The 15095-nt window shown below is 38.5% G+C and overlaps 1 protein-coding gene across 3 annotated transcripts in view; it reads left to right on the plus strand.

The window, feature by feature from the left end:
- SERAC1 (serine active site containing 1) overlaps positions 1–15095 on the plus strand; it is a 66829-nt gene that overhangs the window by 38246 nt on the left and 13488 nt on the right. For all 3 annotated transcript variants that reach the window (XM_079146768.1, XM_079146766.1, XM_079146767.1), the window contains 5 exons: positions 6745–6858; positions 8781–8943; positions 11599–11749; positions 13370–13511; positions 14509–14603. In XM_079146768.1, the coding sequence (XP_079002894.1) occupies positions 6745–6858; positions 8781–8943; positions 11599–11749; positions 13370–13511; positions 14509–14603 (665 nt within the window). The remainder of the gene's footprint in view (positions 1–6744; positions 6859–8780; positions 8944–11598; positions 11750–13369; positions 13512–14508; positions 14604–15095) is intronic.

Consider the following 15095-nt stretch of genomic DNA (forward strand, 5'->3'; position numbering starts at 1 on the left):
ATTGATCTCAAATAGTTATTGTTAGGGAATTCTGAAAAGCAGTATAGATTTTGGATCATCAATATGAGAAAATGCAACTTCTCTAATAATTGACATTCAAAGGAATAATAAGTTATAACTATCTTATCAGATGGCTGTGACAAATGCACTGTGATGTGAAAATGCAAAGCACAGGCTTTCCATTGCTGACAGAGCCACAGCTGTGGTCTATTGATGTCAGAGATCAGGTGACCACCTGGATGCTTGGAGTCAGTCAGCTTGTCCCCATGTACAGTCTTTCTTAAAACAATTTTGGTGCCTGTAACCCAGTATTGGAAGAAGCAGCTGGGCACCAGAAGTGTAGCCATTATGAATGGAGATTTATTTATTTTTGTGGTGCTGAGGATTGAACCCAGGGCATGGCAGGTACTTTACCAACTGAGCTGTGTCCCCTCCGGAGATTTATTTTTGATGTAATTGGCAAGCTGCCTGGAGTCTGGAGAACAGTGAATAGGGCACATTGGGAAGGTTTCCCATCACAAGCTTTTATGGGTTTGGTGTAGGAATGGTTCAGATAAAATCTTGATGTCTAAAATTATCGTATACCCCCTGGAATGTCCTAGAGTCTCTCTGAAATTAGCTTAGTCATTAGGGTCTGAAGTCCTTGTATCAAGATTGCTTCTCATGTGGATCTGCATAATCATGGCATAAATGGTGGCAGAGGCAAAACCCAGCAGACAGCTTAAGGATAGAAATTCCTTCCTTCCTTCCTCCCTCCCTCCCTCCCTCCCGTCCTTCCTTCCTAACTCAAACATGCATAGAATTTGATTTCAGTTCATGATCCCGCCCCCTTTTCCCTTCCGACTTCCCTTTCCTCTCCCATTCTCCTTCTTCTAATAGATTTCCTTTCACTCATCTATTTATTTATATTTGATTGGTTCGTTTCACTTATGCATAAAGGTGAGGTTCCCTGCCGTATATTTGTATGTGCACATAACATGATTCTTAAATCTTTCGTTCTGTTTTGTCTCCTCTTACCCATCTCCTCACTCTGCCTCTCAATCTCCTTCTTCTTCATTACTGATCTCCCCTTTAGCTTTCTGATATCCTATCCTTCCCTTCCCTTTCCTTTATTTTACTCTGACTTCTGCATATGAGAGAAAACATTTGACCTTTGAGTTTCTGAGTTGGCTTATTTCACTTAGCATGATATTCTCTATTTCCATTTATTTGCTGGCAAATGCCATAGTTTCATTCTTCTTTATGGTTGCATATAACTGCATTATGTGTATACATCACAATTTTTTTGGCAATTTTTTAAAAATTTGTTCTTTTTAGGTTTACATAACAGTAGAGTATATTTTGACATTATACATCCATGGTGTATAACTTATTCTAATCAGATCCCATTTTGTGGTTGAGTATGATGTGGAGTTACACTGGTTGTGTATTCATATATGAACATAGGAAAGTTACCTCCAATTCATTCTACTGCCTTTCCTATTCCCATTCACCCACTCTTCCCTTCATTCCCCTTTATCTAATCCATGAACTTCTGTTCTCCCCCTTGCCCCACCTTATTGTGTGTTAGCATCTGCCTGTCAGAGAGAACATTCACCCTTTGACTTTTTTGGGATTGGCTTATTTCACTTAGCAGTTCCATCTATTTACTGGCAAATGCCATAATTTCATTCTTCTTTATGGCTGAGTAATAGTCCATTGTGTATATACACCATATTTTCTTGATCCATTCATCTGTTGAAGGGCACCTAGGTTGGATCCATAACTTAGCTATCGTGAACTGAGCTGCTATAAACACTGATGTGATTACATCACTGTAGTATGCTGATTTTATGTCCTTTGGGTATATGCAGAGGAGTGGGATAACTGGGTCAAATGGTTCCATTTCAGGTTTTCGAAGGACTCTCCACACTGCTTTCCAAAGTGGTTGCACCAATTTGCAGTTCCACCAGCAATGTATAAGTGTACCTTTTTCCCCACATCCTCGCCAACATTTATTGTTACTTATTCTTAATAATTGCCCTTCTGACTGAAGTGAGATGAAATCTCAGTGTAGTTTTAATTTGAATTTCTCTAATTGCTAAAGACATTGAACATTTGTTCATATGTTTGTTGACTGATAGTATTTCTTTTGTGAAGTATCTGTTCAGTTCCTTTGCCCATTTATTGATTAGGTTATTCATTGATTTGGTGTTAAGTTTTTTGAGTTCTTTATATATCCTGGAGAATAATGCTCTGAGGGGTGGGTGGCACAGATTTTCTCCCATTCTGTAGACTTTCTCTTCATGTCCTTGATTGTTTCCTTTGCTGACATCACAATTTCTTAATTCATTCATCTATTGATGGGCACCTGGGTTGATTCCATAATTTAGCTATTGTGAATTGTGCTGCAATAAATATGGAAGTGGCTGTATTGCTATACTGATTTTAGATCTTTTGGGAAAATACCAAGAGTGGGACAACTGGGTCATATGGTGGTAAGGATGGAGGTTTCTTGAATACTAGAGGATATGGAAACCTACATAAAGACATAGATCCATGGGCAGGCTTCCTTGCTCTTCCAAGTGCCTGCGTTGTAACCTAGCGGATCAAGGATTCCTTTTGCTGGAATGAACACACCCTGTCCTCCTATAAACTCCCCACACCCGAGCCCTGACTCTGGTTGTGGGTGAATCTGCTCATTTCCGAGTGTCTTCTTCCTAGGAGTGTAGAGAATGACCCGGCTGTCCTGTCTCTCCACTGCCCTCACTCTCGCGGGCGTGAGCTTGACGTCTTCCCTGCCTTCTGACCCGGTCCTCCCACTCTCCCTGTGGTCACTGTGCTCCTGCCAGCCTGGCCTCCTCTCTGTTCCTTGAACTTGCTGAATGTGTAGCTCCCAGTGCGCCCTCTACCTGGAACTCCATGCCTGTGGGCACACATCACATGGCTGCCTCCCTGCCGGCCTCCAGCCTCAGTGGGGAGGCGCCTCAGAGACCTTCCTCCTGATCTCAAATGTCCAGTGCTTATGTTGTCCTTCATAGCACGTTTCCCGTTCTTTTTAAAATTTTCTTTTTTGTTTAATTTTTTAGTTATAGATGGACACAATACCTTTATTTGTTCATTTTATATGGTGCTGAGGTTCGAACCCAGTGCCTCACACGTGCTCTACCACTGAGCCACGATCCCGACCCTCTATTTATATCTTCATTTCCTTCCTTATGTATTTCATTCTCTTCCAGTAGTCAGCAACCTCCCAGTATCAAGCGCAGTACTTCATATATAATATTCCCTCATAAATATGTATCAAATAATGAATGAATCACAATATTGCTAAAAGAGCCAGGCTGTGTACAGATGTATATGTAGCTTAAATAAATAACAAGTGCAATATTTCTATTATGAATCAAAGAATTTTTACATGATAAAGACAAAAATAGAGGTAACCCTAAGGATTATGTTTAACTGGAACTTATGTGGGAAGAAGACATCCACTGTGTATTACATCATTGGCTGTTAAGAACTTGTTGACAAGTGAAAAATACCCTGTTAACTCAAAGTAACATTGAGACTCAATTTGAGGATAATAATTTTAAAAATTTCTATATAAAGTACTTGCCATACCTATGATTAATATATAATGTAGACATAAGTGCTTTAGTACTTGGTTGATATTTCCTCTTACATTTTAGTACACTGCTTTTTAATTTTTATGCCTCATCCTTCATTGCGAACACTGTTACTCTTCAGCTTTTCCTGTGTATTTCTTTAATCCTCAATTCTTTGTTTTTTTGGTTGCATCTAGAATTTTTTAAAAATGTTTTTAGTTGAAGATGGGCACAGTACCTTTATTTTGCTTATTTAGTTTTTATGTGGTGCTAGGAATCAAACTCAGTGCCTTGCACATGCTAGGCACGTGCTCTACCACTGAACCACAACCCCAGCCCCACATCTAGAATTTGACACAGCATTTCTTAAGTCTTTGTGAATTCATTCACCCTGTTATGCTGTAATCCAGTGATAAAGCAGCAGCAATAGTGCGTTTTCATCTAGGAGTTAGAATGCAGTCCACACGACCGTCCCTCTTGCCTGTCCTCACTGCCCTGCCGTCTGCCAACTCACCAGCTTGCCAAAGCAAGATTAGAATTGGAACTACACTCTTATTTTTTACCCCACAGAAATGATCAAGAAAAACTCAAATCCTGCACATTTTTCTTTACCTTGGCTCCTTTCTCTCATTGGGGCATGCAGTATAGAAAGAGTTAAGATGATTTTAGGGTACAAAGTGGGAAGAGAGGTTTTGGGGAGTCAGGTTGTAGTGATAAATCTTTTTCTTTTCCCTGTGGTGCTGGGGATTGAACTCAGGACTGTGGACATGCTAGGATGTGGTGATAAATCCTTAAAACACACACACACACACACACACACACACACACACACACACACACGCGCGACCTTAGGGTGGCTGAAGGTGTAGCTCAGTGGTAGTGTTTGCCCAGCAGACTCACAGGCCTGAGTTTGATCCCTAGCACAAAAACAAACAAACAAAATCCCATACCCCCAAAACTACCAATCCATTATTTACCATTATCTCTGCCAAAGAGATGACTTTCTTTTTTGTTTTGTTTATTTAATTCTTTTTTTTATTTTTACAGACTGCATTTTGATTCATTGTACCCAAATGGCATACAACTTTTCATTTCTATGGTTGCACATATGAATCTACACATTCTGTGGTGTAGATTCACACCATTCATGTAATCATACATATACATAGGGTAATACTGTCTGCCTCCATCTATCTTCCTTCCCCAAACCAAGAATGACTTTCAATGAGTTAGTCTCTTCACAATTATTTAATTGATTAAGTGTGAATTTTTTGAGCTGCAAGCATGTTTAAACTTGGAGTATACTATATTGGAGAAGAAAGTCTGAATAAAAATTATAGAGTGGCCCAAAATTCCTTTGAACATTTAGTTGCTTTGCTGAACCATGAACCTTATGAACTAACTCAAAATGCAGAATCTTTTTTATTGGTTCTTTTCAGTTGTACTTGACAGTAGAATCCATTTTGATAAAATAATATAAGCATGGAATATAATTATAATTAGGACCCCCTTCTTGTCGATGTACATGATGGTGGGATTCACTTAGGTGTTTTCATGTCTGTACCTAGAAAATTGTGTTAGATTTATTCTATTGTCTTTCCTATTCCTATCTGCCTCTCTTCCTTTCATTCCCCTTTGTCTTACCTACTGAACTCCTCTTCTTCCCCTCCCCCACTTTATTGTGGTGTAGTTTCCACATATCAGTGAAAACATTTGACCTATAGTTTTTTGAGATTAGCTTATTTCACTTAGCATGATAGCCTCCAGATCCATCTATTTTTGGCAAATATCATAAAGTCATTCTTCTTTATGGCTGAGTAATATTCCATTGTGTATATATACCACATTTTCTTTATGCATTCAACTGTTGAAGGGCACATTGGCTCCATAACTTAGCTATTGTGAAAATACAGAATCTTAAAGATGTTGTTTTCTATAGAAAACCTTGGACTTTATGTATGCATTTTGTGGGGAGGGGTGGTCTTGGGGATTGAACCTAAGTGTGTTGTGCCACTGAACCACACTCCCAGCCCTTTTTATTTTGTTTTGAGACAGGGTCTCATTAAGTTGCTGAGGCTGATCTTGAACTTTCCATCCTTCTACCTCAGCCTGCTGAGTTGCTGGGGTTCCAGGTGTGTGCCACCAAGCTCAGCTCCATGTGTAGTTTTGAAGGGCCTTGCCTTGCAGTTGCCAGCAGGTGGTCTGTATGCACACAGTTGTGATCCTTAGTTCAAGGCGAAGGATTTTAAAGGAGATTTGATAAGCCTTTTTATCCCTTCCACCTCTCCTGCCTAACCGCCCCCCATATGCTTTCACATGACTGGTAACACATGGTACACACTATTCTAACCCTCCTTTCTTCCCACGTAGGGTTTTCTTGGAGATTGGTCTGTGTTAAGATAGAAATTTTTCCTTCAATATTTTTCTCTGTGTTTTCATATCTATTAAGAGTAATGCCCTTGCTTTTCTGTTTTACAATTATCATAAATATTCTTTGTTTATTTTTCTATATGAGCTTGAATTTGAATTTGGGAAGAATTAAAACATCAATAATCAGTATTATTATGGTCTCTCTTTTTAATATGCCCACTAATACTTTTACATTTAAAAAAATTTATTAGGTTTTCAGTAGATATGTTAGCATAATCTGGAAAATAGCATATTTTGTGCATTACTAGGTTCTGAAATAGATGACACTAGAACTTTATGATCAGTCCTGGGCCTTTTTTACTTGATAAAGAATTACATGTTGATCTTGACACTTTTCAATAAGAGGATACAGAGGAAAAAATGGGAAAGAATGAAAAAGTTGTTCGCTTCTGGGATAATTCCATCTGTTTGCTATTCTTATAAACAACATAAATTTGTATAAAGTTCCCTTTAAGTTTCCAAAGTATTTGTGTCCTTTACATGTTAGAATTTTCTAATACTAATATAGTACAGAGATTTATTTTTGTTGTTTTTTACTTTTTAATATATATTTTTTAGTTGTAGGCAGACACAATACCTTTTTTTAATGTTTATGTTGTGCTGAGGATCGAACCCAGGGCTTCATGCATGCTAGATAAGCACTCCACCTCTAACCCCCATCCCAAGATTTATTTTCGTTAAAAAAATATTGGTCACATTTCAGTAAAAATTTTAGTTCTTTTAATTTCAGGGCGGCTTATGGTGTTTTGGAGGAAATGGACTTCCTTATGCTGAAAGTTTTGGAGAAGTTCCTTCAGCTACAGTGGAAATGTTCTGTTTAGAAGCTATAGTAAAACATTCAGAGGTAACTTGCATTTTCAAAATGTGCTTTACTTTTTATGATTACATTGAAAATAAATCGTGACTTGGGCTGGGGTTGTGGCTCAGTGGTAGAGTGCTTGCATAGCATGGGTGAGGCACAGGGTTTGATCCTCGGCACCACATAAAACATAAATAAGTAAATAAAAAATAAAGGATAAATTAAAAACAATTTGTAGCTTGATTCATAGAAGGGAATTAATCCTCCTTTATTGTAAAAGGTTAAAAAATTTTTTTCACAGGTTTTACACTTCTTTTTTCCCCTTTTAATTGTTAGAATTGGTAATCATAATTTTAACACCAACACATGAGTTTGATTTTTGCTCGTTTTTTTTTTTTTGCAGTGCTGGGGATCGAACCCAGGGACTTGTGCTTGCAACGCAAGCACTCTATCGACTGAGCTATCTCCCCAGCCCATTATTTTTGCTAGGTATTTCTAAAGATTCTCAATTGTGTATAAAGAAAGCAACCCATTGTCTAAATGTGGCATTTGCCTTTGGATTATGCAATTGTCCATTGCCTTTCTCTGATTTTTCACACATAATATTATGTAGTTAATATCATTAGAATATCTGTCAAAGACGTGAAAGATGGGGGAAAGGAAGTCTTAGATGATCATACACTTGAATTATAACTGTAGCATGTATCAGTGATTTAAAAACCTTTGGCATTGTGGAACTATTTTATTATTACAGTTTTTGTTATTTTGTTTTCTATTTTTGGTAAGGGATATTTCTACATTCCCAGGCTGGTCTTCAATTGTGAGCTCAAACAATCCTCCTGTCTCAGCCTCCCAAATAGTAGGGCCTAGAGGCATGATTATGGTTAAATTTAATGTAATTTTTAAAGAAGCTTTTTTATTATTAGAGCTTCATGGTTATACATAGTAGTTGGGATCATAAAAATATTAAAAGCTTCATGAATTTGTATGTCATTCTTGCACAGGGGCCATGCTAATCTTCTCTGTATGGTTCCAATTTTAGTATATGCTGCCGAAGTGAGCACTCATGGTTTGATTTTAAAAAGAATAAAATAACAGGCCTGTAATGTTCTTGTTGACTGTAATGACCTGGTCAGATCTGTTACTTTACCTAAATATACACATTTCCTTTGGTTTTCTTTCTGTTTTATGTCTTTTATCCATTAAGACTTGAAGTCCCTTTATTTTTACTTGACCCCTTCCCCTTCTTGTTTTGGTACTGGGCATTGATCCAGGGGTATTTCACCACTGAGCTGCATTGTCAGCCTTTATTTATTTATTTTGTTTTGAGTCAGACTTTTGCTAAGTTGCTGAGGGTCTCTTTTAAGTTGCTGAGGCTGGCCTCAAACTTGTGATCCTCTGACCTCAGCCTTCCAAATTACTGGTATGGCATGTTCCACCATGCCAGGCTACTTGATCTTTCTCTGTAAGACATGTTTTCAACTCCTGAGTTTTGGGCCAGCTCCATTGCTGTGGGCATTTTGGAGGGTAGTGTGTAGTTCTTCGAGTCTGTATAATCTGTGTTGATCCTTATTTACAGGAGAAAAATTTGCCTGCTTGCACAGAGGACTATTTCCTGTTATTGGGTGGCCAATTTCTCAAGATTTTAAGATCGTTTCAAGCCAGAACATCAAAATAAATTGAAACAATTTTGTAGTAATGACATTGCCAGGGGATTATAGACAAACAAGAGCTAAACATAATAACTTTAAGAATAAGAATTTTATAAGTCCTGGTGAATATGCCTTCTTGGGAGTTTTTCAGGGATTTTGAAGTGGTCTCCATAATGAGTAAACAGATGAGAAGTTTGAGTAGTCTCTGCCACCTTGTCCTGGAGTAGGAGCCAGCTGGCTCTGTCAGCATACTGTGTCATCTTGTATAATGAATTGTGCAACATGAAGTAAACTTTCATTAATTTTCTATGCTAGATACCCACACATTGTGATAAAATTGAAGCAAATGGAGGCTTGCAACTGCTTCAGAGGCTGTACCAACTTCACAGGGACTGCCCTAAAGTGCAGAGAAATATAATGCGGATCATTGGAAATATGGCTTTGAATGAGCATCTTTATTCTACTATTGTCCACTCAGGTAACAACAGTATTACATGCTATTTTTTTATCCAGTCCTTTGTGCTCCTGTTACCTGCCCTTGTGGTACATTAATTTTTCATTTTCTCAGGATTGTTATAAGTCCTTATAACATGTTAGGGACCAGGAATTTCTTGAGATTGCAGATAATCCACATCTAAGGTAATCAATATACACAGTCACAGAAGACAGGTTTGCTATGGTGACCATTTAATTGTTTATATAATTTTTAATGTGACGTGGTTAACTAAGAGGACTAATCAAACCTAAAGGAGGCCCACTGTATAATTAATTTAGTCCCCCCCCCGCCAGCAACTAATAAACCATCTGAGGGGAGCTAACTTCAGACCAGGGAAATGCACTACTTCTCATGTTCTGATAATTCCTACCTGATTCAGCCTTTACCTTAACTGGAAAAGGACGACTTTCCAAGACTCGCATGTCCTCCATTGCTTTTCAGCATTTGGCATTCTGCTAGAAAGAAGAAGAGCTCTTCCTTCTCTCTCCCTCCTTCCCGCCCTCTCCATCAGTGTGGGCACATGGATTTTTTTTTTTTTTTTTTTGTACTGGGGATTGAACCAAAGTATGCTTTGCCACTGAGCTAAAACCCAGCCTTTTTTATTTTTTATTTTGAACCAGGGTCTTGCTAAATTGCTGAGGCTGGTCTCAAATTTGTAATCCTTTTGCCTCAGCCTTTCTAACAGCTGGAATGACAGGCATGCTCTACTGCCTCTGGCTGTTGTGAGAGTCTTAACACTGTAATTCACATCCTCTGCTAAAGTATGTTATAGACTTTGTGATAATTGTTATTGTTTAATAGTTGTCTCAGTTCATGTTGTACTGCTATAATAGAATACCTGAGGCTGGGTAATTTGTAAAGAACAAATGTATTTGTCACTTTTCTGGAGGCTGGGAAGTTCAAGTTCAAGGTGCTGGCATTTGATATGTGGTGAGAGCCATCTTGCTGCATCCTTACACAGCAGAAGGTGAAAAGGGAATCCTGCAAGGTTTCCCTGCAAGGTTTAACATGGCATGAAGCCCTTTCTATAAAAGGCTTGGAACCACTCCTATCTAAATAAACACTCATGGGTGTTCTTAAACATTTTTTATAAGAATATTTATTGGAGTATTTTGTGTGGTGTGGAAAAAGAGGAAACAACCTGAATGTCTACCAGTGGGAACAATGGTTACATAAACAACAGTGTACTCACACTGAATAGTGCCCTTAAAAGAATGAAGTTCATATATGTGGAGAGCCTGCCAGGACCTTGCTGAAATACCAGTGCAGCCACAGAAGAGTAGGGATAGCATGATTTCATTTAGGCAAAATAATGCATTAAGATGGTGTGACATTGTTTGTGTATAAATTATAGGCATATGATTGCTTTCTTTTGGGTAATGGGGATTGAACCCAGTGGTGTTCAACCATTGAGCCACATCCCCAGACCTTTTTTATTTTTTTATTTTGAGACAGAGCCTTGCTAAGTTGCTGAGGCTGGCTTTGAACTTATGATTCTCCTGCCTCAACCTCCCAAGCTGCATGTGCCACTGTATCTGACATATGATTGCATTTTTCAAAAAGTTTAGAAGGGTGTCCACCAAAGTCCTAACTTTGGTTACTCTCAGGATATAAATGGAACTGAGAAATAATAGGAGTTATTTAGTAACTGTCATTAAAGCAGGACTTTCATCATTAAATGCTGCTTTTAATTAAAAGAATTTTTTGAGGTGGGGAGGTGGTGCTGGGGATTGAACCTAGGGCCTTGCATATGCTAGGCCACATCTCCTGATTCTTTCCTTTCCTCTCCTCTTCCTCTCCTTTCTCCTCTCCTCTCCCCTCCCTCCCTCCCTCCCTCCCTCCCTCCCTCCCTCCCTCCCTCCCTCCCTCCCTCCTTCATTCCTTCCTTCCTTCCTTCCTTCCTTCCTTCCTTCCTTCCTTCCTTCCTTCCTTTCTAACAATTAATGTATTCAGTGTCATATAGTTTAAAAACTAAATTTTGAAGGAAAAGTTCCAAGGGGCAGTTGATATTTTATAAAAGGGAGTGTCTCTGGCATTGTGACAGAAAAGTGCCATAGAAAAAATATGAGCCATACTTGTGTTTTTCTTGTGACTTCATTAAAAATAAAGTCATACTTTATATATTCCAATAATTCCAATAATATACTCGTATGTCTGTATACATAGAACTTTAAAATACTTATTCTGTTTTTTAAAAATTTTGACAGATTTTGAAGAGGAGTTTTCTGACATTATAAATTGGAATACTGTTAAAGAATTCGAGCATCTCAAACTCCTTTTGGCTTATTAAATGCCATCTTCTCCTTATCAGCCATTGCACTAATTCTCAACACTTCTGTCATGGAGAGTGGGCACAGGAAATAGAATAACTGTCAGCTAGCGCAGCACGGGCCTGCTCAAAAGGCCAGGGTTTCATAGACATAGGCTAAAGCCTTCTTCCAGCTCAACAGTGCAAAATAACGTGACTGAGTTTCCACAGCACATAAGCCAGGAGGAGAGATTTGAGCCCAAGCCTCAGTGACCTCAGGGACCATGTTCTGCTTTATCCTAAATGTGTAAATAGTATGTCCATGGGTTCTCCTGACCATTGCTGAGATGGACTTGCATCAGTGTTTAGGGGTCTGTTCTTTTCACCAGGCTGGGTTTCCATCATGGCAGAAGCCTTAAAATCTCGCCACATTATGGAGGCCTCACATGCTGCCAGAACGCTGGCTAACCTAGACAGAGAAACCGTGCAAGAGAGATACCAGGACGGCGTGTATGTGCTTCACCCCCAGTACCGTACGAGGTGAGCAAGCAGAACAGTTGCTTTGTCCCTTTTGGTAACATAATGCCAGAGGGCTTAAAGTTTAAATTCTGCGTAATTTAGGTAAAGTAAATACTTCATCAATAAGTCAAATACTATAGTTACTGAAACTATTTGTTCCTAATAACCTCAGAGGAATGGAAGGTTGTCTGAAAGCACAAGAACCATTTATTTCACAAAGGGCTTATCTTACTGAGGTTCATTAACCTCTTAGAGAGTGTGGCACTTACACTTTGTAATGTCATTTCAAGTCATTTTCATGTAGATCTGAGTTAATAACTGATTTGAATTGGAGAAGTCAGTCTGAAAAGGAAGAACATGAGATGTTATTGAGAGTCTAGGCCTGGAATTCCAGGGTCTGGAGAAAGTTTGTGCTAGGTATCAAAGCATGTGTGGAAGGAGTAAGTCAAAATAAATCTGACTCCTAGTCTTCCCAAGGTTATCGCTGCTCCCTATTCCAGTTATATCATTGCGGAGACAACGAATACAGAAAGGATTACTATGAAAAAAGTTCATGCTTGGATTTTCATAGAGGGCTTTCAAAAAAGTCTCAGAAAACAGCCCCAAATTTTTAAATTTGAAAAACAGATTGCCATGTTAATTCCAGTTTGCAGATAACATGATAATGTATTTTGTGTGTGTTATGTAATTGTACATGTACTATAGTTTTTAACTAACATACTATCTATAATGTTAATATTTTAATGTAGCCAAAGAAAGAATGTTACTTTAAAATATCTTTGCTCTCTTTCTGATAACATTTATACGTTTATTTATTTTCCTTAATAAAATTTTGAAATTTCATGTATACTGACTTTTAAATTTTATTAGCATATTCTTTTTTTTTTTGAGACTGGGTCTCAGTCTTACTTTGTTGCCCAGGCTGGTCTTGCATTCCTGGACTCAAAAGCGATCAAATGATCCTCCTGCCTCAGTCTCCTAAGTAGCTGGGACTATAGGCATGTGCCACTGTGCTGATTTATTGCAGCATATTCATAACTAATTTCTTAAATATTCTAATAGATATTTGGAATATTCTAATAGATATTTTGGATATTTGGATTTCTTTTCTTTCTTTTTTTTTGTTGGTGCTGGGCAACCCAGGGCCTTGTGCATGTGAGACAAGCACTCTACCAACTGAGTTATATCGCCAGCCCTTATATATATATTTTTAGATGTTGATGGACCTTTATTTTATTCATTTATTTATTTATAGTGCTGAGAATTGAACCCAGTTCCTCACACATGCTAGGCAGGTTCTCTACCACTGAGCCACAACCCCAGCCCTTCTCACGTGTTTCTTCAGAGGGGTCTGGCATCTGTCATTCAGTAAATCACTGAGCTCATTACAGGTGATCATAGTTGGTTTGACCAGCTAGATTAGTCTCCATTTTTAGAAAGAGAGCGGTGAGCATGCTTTGTGTGTTTTTGCCAAAACTGGGATTCAATCCTCAGCAATCCTGTGCTTTATAAAACTTGATATAATTGTCTTATGTCATGTGAACCTGCTGAAGCACCTCCACAGAGAATGTTGTCAGTTCTTATAATAGCAATAATATCTTTATTCTGCTTTTTTTTTTTTTAAACTCTCTCCCTTCTTAGTCAGCCCATTAAAGCCGATGTCCTTTTTGTTCATGGCCTTATGGGAGCAGCTTTCAAGACCTGGCGCCAGCAGGACAGTGAGCGGAGTCTGATTGAAAAGGCTTTGGAGGATGAAGACAGGTATACCACGTGCTGGCCCAAGGTAAGGAAGTTGCATCTCTGTCCCCACACTGAAGCATGCTGTGCTGCAGCCTTAGTGTGACTGGTTTTCTTTTCTCTCTTTACTGAGATTTTTTTTCCCCATGTAGTTCTTTCCTTTAGGGACCCCTATAGAATATTACATTAACAACTGGACTTGTGACCCTAAGTTGTGTAATTTCTGTTTGGTATACAGTCTGAGGCTCTGAAAGAATATTCCATACATAAAATAGAGGCAAGAACATAATAATTCAATTGCACTGAAGCATAATATAAAAATAATATAACAATTATATTTGTAGTTGTCAGTTTTATGATCTTAATAATTATAAAACTAGAAATAGTAACTATTTTGAATAGAATAGTAACTCTATTTTGCATTTCTTTGATATTATTTCTTCAAAGAGCCTTAATCATAGAATGGATTCACTGAATGGACTTAACCTAAAGTTCCACTAGGAGTGATACTCCATGTATGTGTGGATCATGTCCAGGGCTTCGCTCCACTGCTTCTCACTCACCTTCACAGTGGCTTAGCAAGTAGAAAGAAGGTCTTTGCCCTTTATCTCTGGTGACATTGAAGTCTGGAGATGACCATCAATCCAGGATCTCCAGAGACCAATGTGACTGTCATTAATATCTTTGAGTCCTCAGGTACAAGTGCTCACTATTGGGCTGTATGGTGTGTCCTGGAATATGAGCTTTCTCCTAAATCCTTTTGAAAGCCAGTGGGATCTAGACTTCAAAAACAAGCCTAGCTTTTGGCTGTAGCAGATTTACATTGAGAATAATCTCCAGCATTGCCCTTCATTAAATATTGATACCATATTGTGACCAGAGATATAAAAAGATAAAAATAGTCACCATCAAACTTTATTCCAATGTCATCTTTAATTTGTTGTCCATTGTGAGAGGCCTTTAGTCATAAATTTCAATTGCTAGGAAGTAACCAGGGAGTTGGAAATGCAGGCATTTTTTTACATACCTTTCTTTTCACTTAGACGTGGTTAGCAAGAGACTGTCCTGCTCTCCGAATTATATCTGTGGAGTATGACACTACCCTCAGTGACTGGAGAGCTGGGTGCCCTACAGAAAGGTAACTGTGGGAACGTTAGATGAGGAGGGTGGGGAGGGGCTCAAGCCACAAGTGGGTCCTTTGAGATGGGAAGTGATTTTTATTTTGATGACTAAGCAGGACTTTTTTTTCTTTCTTTTTTTTTTGTGGTGCTGGGATCAAACCCAGGGCTTCACACCTGGTAGGCAAGTGCTCTACCACATGCCTAACCAGGATTTTCTTAAGAAAAACTAACCTTTTTCTTTTCCTTTTGGAAGGAGTTATCTTTAAACAAACAATGAAATAGAAGACTAAGATGTATTGTCAATGTTGGGCTCCTAACCTGGTTCATTTACAAAGGACCAGGGATTCCGTAGCAAAGTCCATTCCTTTCAGAAGTAAATGTGATATTCTTACACTTCATGTTCACAATCATACCAGCTAGAGGAAGCACAGAAAAAGATGTGAACCATTTTGGTTCCTGTGTCCTATTTATGCCCTACATGCCAGTTGAGTTCATAGGAAGGAGCACTA

The sequence above is a fragment of the Sciurus vulgaris genome (genome assembly GCF_902686455.1).
Source record: "Sciurus vulgaris genome assembly, chromosome: 7".
Lineage (NCBI taxonomy): Eukaryota > Metazoa > Chordata > Mammalia > Rodentia > Sciuridae > Sciurus > Sciurus vulgaris.